Source organism: Numida meleagris, unplaced genomic scaffold (assembly GCF_002078875.1).
Source record: "Numida meleagris isolate 19003 breed g44 Domestic line unplaced genomic scaffold, NumMel1.0 unplaced_Scaffold324, whole genome shotgun sequence".
Classification (NCBI taxonomy): Eukaryota; Metazoa; Chordata; class Aves; order Galliformes; family Numididae; genus Numida; species Numida meleagris.
In genome coordinates, this window is record NW_018364555.1 from 5,611 (window position 1) to 18,843 (window position 13,233).

The 13,233-nt window shown below is 53.8% G+C and overlaps 1 protein-coding gene across 11 annotated transcripts; it reads left to right on the forward strand.

Moving 5' to 3' along the window:
- Positions 1-2,006: 2,006 nt before the first annotated feature.
- Positions 2,007-13,233, forward strand: LOC110391210 (guanylate-binding protein 1-like). Of its 11 annotated transcripts, XM_021383006.1 has the most exons (13): positions 7,542-7,931; positions 8,205-8,340; positions 8,561-9,185; positions 9,772-9,992; positions 10,097-10,224; positions 10,440-10,549; positions 10,735-10,937; positions 11,026-11,268; positions 11,492-11,772; positions 11,913-12,125; positions 12,199-12,301; positions 12,428-12,594; positions 12,684-13,233. In XM_021383006.1, exons 4-13 carry the CDS (start codon positions 9,791-9,793, stop codon positions 12,939-12,941), a joined length of 1,908 nt encoding a protein of 635 aa, XP_021238681.1. In that variant the 5' UTR covers positions 7,542-7,931; positions 8,205-8,340; positions 8,561-9,185; positions 9,772-9,790; the 3' UTR covers positions 12,942-13,233. The 11 variants fall into 11 exon arrangements, with proteins under 11 accessions (XP_021238687.1, XP_021238684.1, XP_021238679.1 ...); XM_021383009.1 differs by lacking the exons at positions 7,542-7,931; positions 8,205-8,340 and adding an exon at positions 2,044-2,130; XM_021383004.1 differs by lacking the exon at positions 9,772-9,992 and having other exon boundaries at positions 7,537-7,931; positions 9,145-9,185.

Sequence of the window (13,233 nt, forward strand, 5' to 3'; positions counted from 1 at the left end):
ATTTCTTCACTCTTTCTACAATCTTCTATCCTTAAAGGGCACTGCTTTACCCTGGCTGGGCTGGCTCCTGCTTTTAACTTAACTTCTGCTGGGTGCATTTTTGGCTCTGCCTGGCATCCCTTATGCCCACAGCCCAAGGTATACTTGATTCAAATTTCTGTAACTTCTTAGGATACAGCATTGTTTTTCCCAATTTGGGTTAAAGCCAGACTTACAATTTTAAATCAATTGGTCTTGCTTCACCTTTAGCTCCATTTTTAAAAATTTCATTATTCTTTTTTAAAATTTTTACTTGGTAAGCTTTCTCTTGTTGGCCGGCAGCTCCTGCTACTGTCACAAAAATCATCTTCAGGCAGTAATTCTTGATGTAACACAGAGTAAGAGGCGCCTGTACCCACCAGAAAATAAACCTCTTGACCCTGCTCCCCTAGCTGCACTTTACCCAGTTGAACCCTACCAGTGGGTCTGCTAGGGTTAACTTCCCGGGCTCCATCACTCAGCTTTTGCCATCGCAGGCGGTTCCCTCCCCCACTCAGCTCGGGACAGCTTCTCCACCCACGTCCCATTTCCCTGCTATTTGCACGCTGCTTTCGGTCCGGTGGGGGCAAACCCTCCCTGGGCCCTTCCAGGTCCCCCCTCACCTCTTTCCCGAGGGGATCCCTGGGCCCTCAGGCCCTGCTCTGCTGCAGCAACAGCAGCAGCTGCTGCTGTTCTTCCCCATCTCCTCGCTGTCTCTGTTTCTCCATCAGTTTTCCCAGGTCCCTGGCTTCCTGTGTCCCGTCCCCTCCCCCGTCCCATTCGCAAGTCTTAACGAGCCGCGGGAGGGGGGGTGGGGGGCGATGCGAGCTGTTCTGTGGGACACCCGCCTGCCTCGGCCAGCGCAGATCGCAAGCTCCAATCTCTCAACCTCACGGGTTTTCCTGAACCCTTTCGCTGGTTTTGCTTATTTTCTTTTCTTCCCAATTCCACTCTTCGTACCCTCAATTACACTTCCGTTTGCCAACAACAGTTCCACTTCCATGTGCCATCAAAACAGTTTGTCCCACTCCCTTCCAAACCCACAAGTCAAACAATACAGTTCTTCAGTTCCCACACGCACTCGGTACCTGGTCTCACGATTACAATGCTCAGGTTATAAAACCTTTCTCGTTCCTCTCCTTCCTGGTCTGGACCTTTCTTTACTAGTAGCAGACTGCCTTCTTGTATCCAACAAGCACCATAGTCTGATTCCTCCTCCAACAACGGGTTTTCTTCTTTACGTATGAGTTCAGAATCTGACACACCCAATCTTTGTCAGATCCATATTCTGGCCAAAATACTGATTTTCCCTGGAGTGCCTCTCTAGGCCACGTCTGTACACAACGTTTAAACATCTTTTTCCTGTCCTTGTCCCTAGTCTGGGATTATTTTTCCAATTCTAAGCATCTTTCCCAAGGGGCTATCTCTAGGCACAATTTCAGGGCCCTCTTCCCCTGCTTTTGGGAGCTCCTATTCCGCATCCCTCCGGAACGCTGCTTCGAGCTGCCCCGCTCACAGGTTACCACCCTCCGATCCTTGGATTCAGTAGGGGTGTACTGCTGGCACTTGGTCAAGTGCTCAGGGCACCGCACACCAGCAGCTCCCTCCCGAGACTCTTCCTTTCACCACCGCAGCCGCTTCGTCCGTCTCCGGCCGCGCCCCTCGCGGGACCACGGAACCGCGGATTGGGATCCGCACTCACTGCGCACTGAAGCGCGTCTCAGTCACACACACACACACCCGAGTCTCAACCGACCCCCAAGGCAAGAATTAAATTCCCTTACCTTGGTCCGTGCTACAGGGGGCAACACCCGTGCCTCCCTGCCCCTTGGCTTTCACAGAGCCCGTCCTTTATTTAACAGTCTCGGTTTCCTATCAGCCGTCCCAAGGAGACACCTCACCACCAGACAGGACCGCTACAATCAGCGGGGTGCACCCATCCTGTCCAGGGCAGTAGGGAGACCCCAAGGAGATGATAATGATCCTGGACGAGGGCCCCAAATTGTTGGAAATATCCCAATCATCGATCAGGATGGTATCTCTGATCAAAGCAGATTGGATTCGCAATTGCAATGGCGGGAGTCCTGCAAGCAGGAGCGCCCTATGGACGCAGTACGGCAGCTTTTGTTCCTTGTTTCCCCCCTGCGTGCCCCCCTCCCCCGTTTCCCCATTGTCTGGGTACTCCATGTTCACGATCTTATTGGAGGTTTCCATTTGTTAATTCCATTCTGGCACTTGTTAATTAATTCAGGTGTTATCTTGTGCCAGTCAGTCGCCATCCTGCTGTTTCCATGATGTCTCAGTCCTCTTCTTACCGTGTTGATATGGGGACTTTCTCCAAAGCTTCTTCCATTGTGTCCGTAGGACGCTTCCTCTGTTAAAGAAAGAGCACCGAGGGAGGTGGAGAGGTGCCAGGCCTTCCTCAATCTCTTCTTCAGGCCCTTCTCTAAGGCATGTCATGACTTGTCCCTTTAATTTGTGCAGGATATTTCTGCAATGTGTGTGACAAAGTACAACATATGTTTTCATGCTGACTATACATCAATTGTTACTAGCTAGATTTTGATAAAGGACCCAAATGGCAGCAGAGGCCACGAAATCAAGAAAATGCTAATCTTGTTCTAATACAGAAACAACATTCGATTCCCACATTATCAGCTCTCAGGATCCAAGGACTATTAGCACAAACACCACCTCTGGAATTTCCGGTTCATCCATTTCAAGGCAGGGACTGGGTCCTGATCCAGACGTGGAAAGAAACAAAGCTGCAGCCTGACTGGGAAGGACCGTTCCAAGTACTTCTAACGACTGAAACATGGGTGAGGACGGCTGAGAAGGGACGGACTCACTGCACTCGGGTAAAAGCATCCACTAGCCCTGAGGCGTGGGATGCTGTTGCCACAGAAGAACCTTTAAAGATAAGAATTAGGAGGAAATTGTGAAAAGTCGTTTTTAGACTAATCTGTAACTTCTCCTCGAATAGGCAAATAAGTAGTACATATGAAAGTGGGGGAGTAGTATAGCCTACATAGAATTAGTGTCTACAAGAAGTTTTCGCTGTTGCAACAGAGTGCATCCCATTCGTTATCTTGGTAACTATTTGGAAAACGTAAGGTTTGACAACAATGCTGGGGAGGGACCAACTTGTAGTTTTGATCTTGATAACAATTTATTTCAGGAAAAGTCTTGGTCAAGTGACGACTTGGACAAAGGATGACCTTCAGAGGGGATTAGGGGGATCCCCTGTTAAGATTTGGGTGGATGTCCCAAGAAAGGAACTACCCCAGACTGTCACGTTTGATGCTTGCCAGATAATAGCCTGTGGAAACTGAAGTACTCAGTGACAACTGAGTAATGAAAATAAATATCTCTGTGCTGAACCGGGTATGAATAAGGGATGGAATAATGTTTGGTGGACAACCACCTATCGAGCCTGGACATATACACCTGGGATATTTCATGCTCCAAGAGCACATACATTGAAACGATGAAATTAGTACGTTTAAGGGAATTGCCCAACTAGATTGCCAGCCCTTACAGTGTAACCCAGTGACAATAACAATTAACAAGGCTGATAATACCGCCTTTGGCCTTGGGATAGACATGCGTGGAAAGGATCCAACAGCTAGATTCTGGGGAGCTGTACGGGATACTCTCCCTGATCACACCCAGAATATCCAGGATGAGGAAGAACATAATAAGGGGGTGAAAAATCTTCCTAAAAACCCCGCAGTTGTGACAGTTAAAGAGATAAAGCATCTTAGACACTAACATTTGAAATTGAAACAGGGTATGGGGATGTTAATGCCTGGGTAGAATGGATTAAGTACACTGTCCAGAGTCCCAACCATAGCAGCTGCTATGCCTGTGCATCTGGACGGCCCGTAGCTCAGGTGGTGCCCTTTCCGCTGGGGTGGACCAGGGATCCCCAAGGGATGCGATGCATGATTGCCCTGTACCAGGAGGAGACTGCCTGGGGAGATGAAGCCTCTAAATCACTCTCTCTCTCTTGTTCCCTCCAATGCCTGACACAGAAGTCAGGATCCCTCCTGCATTCTCCACAGCCATAGGTAACCATACAGCCTGGCTGCCTCTCATGGCAGGGTGTGAAGGCTACCAGGCCTATAGGGAACTTTTCCTTGTGCAGCGAGGTCTTGAACGTTACAAAGGATTTAGCAGGGAACTATTCAAGATGGAATCCCCAGGGCGGATCTCTGGTGATATTGCGGGGGGAAGACTTGATGGTGCACTCTCCCGTCCAATTGGGGAGGCACCTGTGCACTTGTTCAATTAGCTATACCATTCACCCTGGCATTTGAAAAAGGAGTGTCCAAAAATTCTGGAAGAAGCAAAAGGAGCTTAGGAGTACCATTTGATGACATAATATATATAGATTCAAGCGGGGTGCCTAGGGGTGTCCCTGATGAATTTAAGGCGAGAAATCAAATTGTTGCAGGGTTTGAGTCATTGTTTTGGTGGGTAACGATCAACAAAAATGTAGATTGGATTAATTACATCTATCATAATCAACAGCGATTTATAAATTATACAAAAAGTGCAATCAAGGGAATTGCAGAACAATTAGATGCCACGAGTAGGATGGCCTGGGAAAATAGGATTGCCCTAGATATGATGCTAGCAGAAAAAGGGGCTGTGTGTGTAATGTTGGGTACTCATTGTTGCACCTTCATCCCCCATAACACAGCTCCAGATGGCACAATAACTAAGGCATTGCAAGGACTTACCACCCTTGCTGATGAATCGGCAGAGAATTCAGGAATAGATGCTTCTGTCACTGGATGGTTGGACTCCTCGTTTGCTAAATGGAAAGGGGCAATTATATCAATATTTGCCTCTTTGATTACGGTAGCAGGAGCCCTGGTGGCCATCGGGTGCTGCGTTATCCCCTGTGTGAGGGGACTGGTACAGCGACTGATTGAGACAGCACTATTAAAACAAACACCAACGGAGCCACCACCGTACTCGGATAAAATGATGATACTAGAGGAGATGGCGAACGAAGAAAGTGAAGAAAAGGAGGAGGTCTATAGGATAATGCCTTAAAGAACGAAATTTGCAGAAATCAACAACGAATCAACAAAGAGAAAAAGGGGGGAATTGTGGGAATCGAATGTTGTTTCTGCATTAGAACAAGATAAGAATTTTCTTGATTTCACGGCCTCTGCTGCCATTTGGGTCCTTTATCAAAATCTAGCTAGCAACAATTGATGTATAGCCAGCACGAAAATAGATGCTATACTTTGTCAGACACATTGCAAGAATATCCCGCACGAGACTGATGGAAGCAGAGAACAAGTCATGAAATGCTCAAGGCAGAGCCTGAAGAGGCAGCGGGAACGCCTGGCACCCCCCTCGGTGCTCCTTGTTAAAAGCAGGGGAAAAGGGCCCTGAAATTGTGCCTAGAGATAGCCCCTTGGGAAAGATGCTTAGAATTGGAAAAATAATCCCAGACTAGGGACAAGGACAGGAAAAAGATGTTTAAACGTTGTGTACAGACGTGGCCTAGAGAGCCACTCCAGGGAAAATCAGTATTTTGGCCAGAATATGGATCTGACAAAGATTGGGTGTGTCAGATTCTGAACTCATACGTAAAGAAGAAAACCCGTTGTTGGAGGAGGAATCAGACTATGGTGCTTGTTGGATACAAGAAGGCAGTCTGCTACTAGTAAAGAAAGGTCCAGACCAGGAAGGAGAGGAACGAGAAAGGTTTTATAACCTGAGCATTGTAATCGTGAGACCAGGTACCGAGTGCGTGTGGGAACTGAAGAACTGTATTGTTTGACTTGTGGGTTTGGAAGGGAGTGGGACAAACTGTTTTGATGGCACATGGAAGTGGAACTGTTGTTGGCAAACGGAAGTGTAATTGAGGGTACGAAGAGTGGAATTGGGAAGAAAAGAAAATAAGCAAAACCAGCGAAAGGGTTCAGGAAAACCCGTGAGGTTGAGAGATTGGAGCTTGCGATCTGCGCTGGCCGAGGCAGGCGGGTGTCCCACAGAACAGCTCGCATCGCCCCCCACCCCCCCTCCCGCGGCTCGTTAAGACTTGCGAATGGGACGGGGGAGGGGACGGGACACAGGAAGCCAGGGACCTGGGAAAACTGATGGAGAAACAGAGACAGCGAGGAGATGGGGAAGAACAGCAGCAGCTGCTGCTGTTGCTGCAGCAGAGCAGGGCCTGAGGGCCCAGGGATCCCCTCGGGAAAGAGGTGAGGGGGGACCTGGAAGGGCCCAGGGAGGGTTTGCCCCCACCGGACCGAAAGCAGCGTGCAAATAGCAGGGAAATGGGACGTGGGTGGAGAAGCTGTCCCGAGCTGAGTGGGGGAGGGAACCGCCTGCGATGGCAAAAGCTGAGTGATGGAGCCCGGGAAGTTAACCCTAGCAGACCCACTGGTAGGGTTCAACTGGGTAAAGTGCAGCTAGGGGAGCAGGGTCAAGAGGTTTATTTTCTGGTGGGTACAGGCACCTCTTACTCTGTGTTACATCAAGAATTACTGCCTGAAGATGATTTTTGTGACAGTAGCAGGAGCTGCCGGCCAACAAGAGAAAGCTTACCAAGTAAAAATTTTAAAAAAGAATAATGAAATTTTTAAAAATGGAGCTAAAGGTGAAGCAAGACCAATTGATTTAAAATTGTAAGTCTGGCTTTAACCCAAATTGGGAAAAACAATGCTGTATCCTAAGAAGTTACAGAAATTTGAATCAAGTATACCTTGGGCTGTGGGCATAAGGGATGCCAGGCAGAGCCAAAAATGCACCCAGCAGAAGTTAAGTTAAAAGCAGGAGCCAGCCCAGCCAGGGTAAAGCAGTGCCCTTTAAGGATAGAAGATTGTAGAAAGAGTGAAGAAATAATAGGTAACGTTTTGGAGTTCAGATCATTAACTGAATGTGAATCCAAACACGACGACTTGCTGATGAAAAATTGCGTGGCACGAGCTACAGTTTGGTACAAGGTTTGAGGGCAAGTAATTGAATTGTTGAAGATACATACACAGTGGTGGCAAATCCATACACTTGCTGTTGTTTGGATTGCCATATCTGGGAAAGAAAGATGAGATAGCGCAGTTTGAAACTAAAGATACGTTTCTCAAAATCTATATACTTGGCTTATTCTCCTCCTTATCAGCTCTCTCTATTTTTCTCGTCCTCCCAGAAGACTCCATTCCTCCCCAGTTATGAAAGGGCCCTGGAAATTCACAAATTCTCTTTCTCACGCCCTCTGCCTGCAGGTGACAGGAACAAAAGAGAAAAGAATCATCTGTGCCCGCTTCCTTTCTTCTGTGTGAGGCCAAGCCTTACGGCTCCAGTGAGATGCTGGTGTCCATATGGGACGTGGGTGCGTGAATCCCCCCAGACAAAGCAATGGGCCGTAGCGATGGCACACGGCAGCGCTGCGTCTGCACAATTCCTTCCCATCCCCTGGAGGGACGCTGCTCTCTGAGGCGCTCCTGGGGAGCTCGGGGCCGTGGGCAGATGTCTCGGCCCCTCTGTGGCTGCTCACACAGCCCCTGCCTGGGATGCAGTTGGTGCTCTCCATCGCAGCCCACGCGCAGACCACAGCTTCCTCTGCCGGGTCGGTGCCTCAGTCGGGCGCAGGGATGGAGAAGACGAGGACGGGAGACGCTGGAAGGAGCGGAGAAGGTTTTTCCCCAGAGCCCAACGGAGAGGGTCACAAGAGGGTCAGAGCACTGCCAAGGAGCAGGAGATGTCACAGGGCAGCGCTGCACGGGATGGGAGCCAGCAGGCAGCTGTCAGGACAGGGTCCTCTCCCATTTCTCTGCCTCTCGCTTTCCCTTCCGCTGTGACTCACCCACATTTCCCGGAATGGGAGGAGAAGGGGTGGAGGCTGCAGAGTACAAGCAGCCCCGCAGCCCAGTGCTCAGAGCCCTGCTGTGGTGAGTGGCCGGGGCTGAGTGTGGGGGGGCCTGGGGTGGGAAGGCAGAAGGGAGCCTTGCCCGGGTGGTTGGGGGGGCACATCCGTGTTCAATGGGATGGGGAAGAAAAGCCTCAGCCGAGAAAACCCTTGGGGACACGGTGGGGAACGAGGTGGTGCAGTGGGGGGATGCTGGGGCTGTAGGCACCCAGTGGTGGCTGGGGGAGGGGTGCAGCTCTCTGCACAGCACCAAAGCTGCCTCTTCTTTCCCGCTGTGCTGCCGCTGGCTGAGAAGCTGGAGGGACACGGAGCCGGGAGGGCTTGTTGGAAATATCCCAATCATCGATCAGGATGGTATCCCTGATCAAAGCAGACTGGATTTGCAATTGCAATGGCGGGAGTCCTGCAAGCAGGAGTGCCCTATGGACGCAGTACGGCAGCTTTTGTTCCTTGTTTCCCCCCTGCGTGCCCCCCTCCCCCGTTTCCCCACTGGCTGGGTGCTCCATGTTCACGATCTTATCGGTGGTTTCCATTTGTTAATTCCATTCTGGCACTTGTTAATTCGACTTGTGCCAGTCAGTCGCCATCCTGCTGTTTCCAAGATGTCTCAGTCCTGTTCTTACTGGGTTGATATGGGGATTTTCTCCACAGCTTCTTCCATTCTGTCAAAGGACGCTTCCTCTGTTGAACAAGGAGCACCGAGGGGGGTGCCAGGCGTTCTCGCTGCCTCTTCAGGCTCTGCCTTGGGCACGACATGACTTGTTCTCTGCTTCCATCAGTCTCGTGCGGGATATTCTTGCCATGTGTCTGACAAAGTATAACGTCTATATCCATGCTGGCTATACATCAATTGTTGCTAGCTCTTACATGTCTATTGTTATTTATTTAACTTCTCCTCACATTCTCTCTTACTCAGGTCCTGTCTACCCAGCACCGAAAATTAGCAGTTTTTCTAACTTGTAAGGCTGGAGGTTTTTCAGTTGGCTGGACAGACAGGAGCTGCAGCCTTCGTGCCTGTAACTTCCTGCATCTACCTAACCCATAGAGCTATGTATATGTATTACTTTACTTATATTCTGAGTCTGCGTGGCTGGGGAAGGTTTATCCGGAGAACCCCAGTAAAGAAGAAAGACCCCTGAAAAGAACGATTAGTTCTAATAAACGGCAGCAGAGGCCATGAAATAAAGAAAATTCTTATCTTGTGCTAATGCAGAAACAACATTCGATTCCCACAGGCTGAGCTGTGTTCTGCACACTCGGTGCCCATCGGAGCCAGGTGAGGTGTGAGCAGAGCTCTGCTACCGATCGCTGCGTGTTCAGGCGCCGGGTGATGCTCAGCAAAGCAAGCGCAGCCCCGAGCAGAAGTGCGGCTCTTTGCATGTGGCCGCCCGCCCCCTTCCCCCCTCCCCTCCTCTCCCCACACCGCTCCATCCTCCACACACCCCACCGCCCCCACCTCGAGTTTCCCCCATCCCGTCCTGCCGGGTGCTGGGGTTGGGCAGAGGGGTCCAGGCCGGGCTCCGGGCAGCAGCCAATTCACGGGGCGAGGTCCTCTCCCCTCTCTGCCTTTTGCTTTCGCTCTGCCTCACCTGCTGCTCCGTGAACAGGATGAGAACGGGTTGAGGCCGCAGGGTACGGGCAGCCCCACAGCCCGGTGCCACAGAGCCCTGCTAGCTTGGGGGGGACGGGGCTGCGGGTGGGAAGGGGCCAATGTCACAGTTGCGATGGGATTGTGCTGCTGGGAAGGAGGAAATAGGGAAGGAAGGAAGGAACGCTTGTCTTGGAGAAAGGAAGCAGGGTGAATGGGAGCATCGCTGCTGGCTGCCGGTGCCCCGTCACGAGGTCTCGCTGTGCCCATGCAGGCCAGGCGTGCCGTGAGCCATGGCATCCGCAGCATCGGTGCCGGAGTTGGCGGAGCCCATCTGCCTCGTTGAGAACGAAGCAGGGCAGGGGCTGGCGGTGCGGCAGGACGCCCTGCAGGTGCTGGCCAACGTCACGCAGCCCGTGGTGGTGGTGGCCATCACCGGGCTGTACCGCAGCGGCAAGTCCTACCTGCTGAACCGGCTGGCCGGGCGGAGGACGGGTGAGGGAAGGGGTGGGATGGGCATTGCTGATCCCGCGTGCCCCCGGTGCCGGGATTCTCCCCCTCTGCGTTTCACGCTGCCGACTCCGGCGTCCCCCACGCAGGTTTCTCCCTGGGCTCCAATGTGCAGGGTCACACCAAAGGAATCTGGATGTGGTGCCTGCCTCATCCCTGCCAGCCCGGACACACGCTGGTGCTGCTGGACACAGAAGGGCTGGGCCGTGTGGAGAAGGTCGGGGAGAAGCAGCGCCTTCCCTCTGAGCATCCCCAGTGCAAGGGGAGCTGTGGGGAGAGCCGCGTGCACCGCCTCCGCCATAGCAAGGCAGCGGGGGTCGGGTGGTCGGGGGTCCCCAGATCTGAGCTGTTGGCCGCTGGTGCTCGGAGCGCGGGGCTTCGCTCCCCCCCCGCACCGCGCTGCTGCAGTGGAACCTGGGATGGCCATTGCAGGGGGACACCAAGAACGACGCGTGGATCTTCGTGCTGGCCGTGCTGCTCTCCAGCACCCTGATCTACAACAGCAGGGGCACCATCGACCAGCAGGCCCTGGAGAACCTGCAGTATCCTTGGCAGCCGTGGGGATTCCCCACTCTGTTCCCTCTGGGCTGTGGGCTTTGCACAGTGGAGCTCCCCCGAGAGCTGCCTGGTTGTGGGGCATCCACATCCCCGTGGTGCCCAGGGGCTGCCCAGGGGTCTTGTGTTGTGGGCAGAGCCGAGGCCCCAGTTTCCTTAGCCAGCCCCCCAGCTACGTGCTGACGCTGGCAGAGCACATCAGGCTGAGCAAGAGCCCCGGGGAGAGCGGAGCCCAACTGCCCGCAGCCGCCGAGTTGGCCCAGTTCTTGCCAAGCTTTGTGTGGGCCGTGCGGGACTTCACGCTGCAGCTGGAGGCGGATGGGAAGGAGCTCTCCGAGGACGAATACTTGGAGCAGGCGCTGAAGCTGAGGGGCGGTAGGGCAGCGGAGCTGTGCCGGGCACGTCCGGCACCGGGCGCTGGGAGGCAGCGAGAGACCCGAGCTCCGGGTGCTGTGTCCCGCAGGCAGCAGCGCGGAGGCCGAGAGCTACGACCGCCTGCGGGAATGCATCCGCCAGTTCTTCCCCGAGCGCAGGTGCTTCGTTTTCGACCTGCCCGCCAGCAAGAGGGACCTGCCCCACCTGGAGGAGCTCCCGGACGACAGGATGGACCCTGAGTTCCGGCAGCAGCTGGAGAAATTCTGCAGCTACATCTGGGAGAGGTCTCCACCAAAGACCACCCCCAGCGGCTGCAAAGTAACAGGGCACAGTGAGTGCTGCTCTCGGGCAGAGGGGGCGGCCACTGGTGGGGAACACGGGAGCTTTTCTACCAGCCGCTGCCTCTGGGTTTGGTGCTGCTGGGTTTTGGAGTGGGTGGGAAGCAGCGGGAGAAGCAGTCCGGGCTGACGGGGGATGCTGGGGAGGGGCGGCGGGGCTGCAGCAGCGCCCAGGGCCAAAGCGGGGGGACCTCTCATGGCCTCCCCCCGTGGCAGTGCTGGGCACCCTGGCGGTGAGCTATGTGGATGCTATCCAGAGCGGGGCCGTGCCGTGCCTGGAGAGCGCGGTGCTGGCCCTGGCGGAGCTGCACAACTCAGCGGTGGTGCGGGAAGCTGCGGCCTTGTACCGGGAGCTGATGGAGCAGCGGGCGACGCTGCCCATGGAGACGGCTCAGGAGCTGCACGAGCTGCACGAGCTGTGCGAGCAGGAGACGCTGCAGCTCTTCACAGAACGGGCGATCACAGACGACATCGAGCGCTTCCGCGTGGAGCTTCTGGTGGGTGCTCCCCTGCACGGCCAGCGCTGCCCCACTGCACCGTGCCCAGCTCCGCATCCCCAGCCAGCGCTGCAGGGCACACTGTGCTGCTCCTGCCCAGCTCTCCCGCTGATGCCTTCCCCTTGGGTCCCCCCGTGCAGCGGCAGGTGGAGGCAGCCAGGCTGGAGTTTTGCAGCCGTGACGAGCGGGCGTCCCACGAGAAGTGCAAGGCCGCACTGCAGGAGCTGTCCCGAGAGATGGAGCAACGGATCAACAACGGCGGCTACTTGGTGCCAGGGGGTCACCGGCTGTTCCTGGGAGACCAGCAGGCGCTGGTGGAGCGGTACCGGGCGCTGCCGGGCAAAGGGGTGAAGGTGGGAAGAAGAGCAGCCCCTGCCCAGCGCCGCCACTTCGCCCCCTGACTCCTGCGCTCCCGGTGCCCCACAGGCGGACGCTGTCCTGCAGGAGTTCCTTCAGAGGACAGAGCCTTTGGCCAGAATCATCCGCTACACAGACCGTGCCCTGACGGAGAAGGACGAGCAAATCAAAGGTAACTTCTGTCCCAGAGAAATGCTACTGCCTCTGGGGAGGGGACATGGGGGGTTTGGGTGGGACGGCACTGCCTGGGGACTGGGGGTCTGCTCCTCCCGTACAGCAGCTCTGCTTCTCCCACCAGGTCTGCAAGCCCAGAATGAGAAGGACAAGCAGGAGTGGCAGGCCGAGAGTGAGAGGGAGGCAGAAAAGCTGCAGCAGATGGAGGAGCGGGCTCACCGCTCTGAAGAGGAAGCTCGTCAGCTGAGAGAGAGTCTGGAGAAGCAAGGGAAGAAGAAATCACATTCCGAGGTATGGAGCAGGACAGCGCGTGCTCAGGCATGCAGCGAGTGGGCAGCAGTGGCTGAGGGGTCCCAGCCGGGTTTGCTTCTCATCCCCAGGGTGCGCACTTCGGAGATGTCTCCCAGCAGCAGGGAACCGGGATCGACTGGGAAGCTGGGATAGTGGTAGCAGTGCTGGCTGCACTGTGTTTATTTCGGACAGCCATATTTGTGCTTGTAGTTTTATTGGCAGCCCTATTTGTGCATCTGGTTAGAGAATGGCCAAACATATTTTCATGTATTCTTGGAAAACTGCGGAACATACTTTGGCTTCAATGTAAAGAATACTTCATTCGGAAACTTACAGGTTTTCCATGATCACGTCACACCAGGAAGTGCTTTTGTGTGTTTGTAATTGGGAAGGAAGGGAGTCATGTGGGAGGATGTAACTGTGAATGGGGCAGACTCACTGATCATCTGCTCTGGGAATCGCGCTCCTTCGCTTTCCTTTGCTCTGAAAGTGCACCAGTGTCAGCACTGGCTTTGAAACAAGTGACCTTCATTCATGTTTCCGTACTCTTTGCATTTCTTTAGAGGCGTGCTTTGCTTCTGAAAATGCTAAGCCAAAAATAATATCAAGAAATAATAAAGAAAGCACAGTAAAAACACC

Bases quoted from the DNA above. Each gene is read 5' to 3' on its own strand.
- LOC110391210 (XM_021383004.1), top strand. From the start codon at position 7,742: ATGTCACAGGGCAGCGCTGCACGGGATGGGAGCCAGCAGGCAGCTGTC. The intron at 8,341-9,144 runs GTACGGCAGCTT...CGATTCCCACAG, and splicing joins AGGAGTGCCCTATGGACGCA to GCTGAGCTGTGTTCTGCACA. The intron at 11,269-11,491 runs GTGAGTGCTGCT...CCCCCGTGGCAG, and splicing joins CTGCAAAGTAACAGGGCACA to TGCTGGGCACCCTGGCGGTG.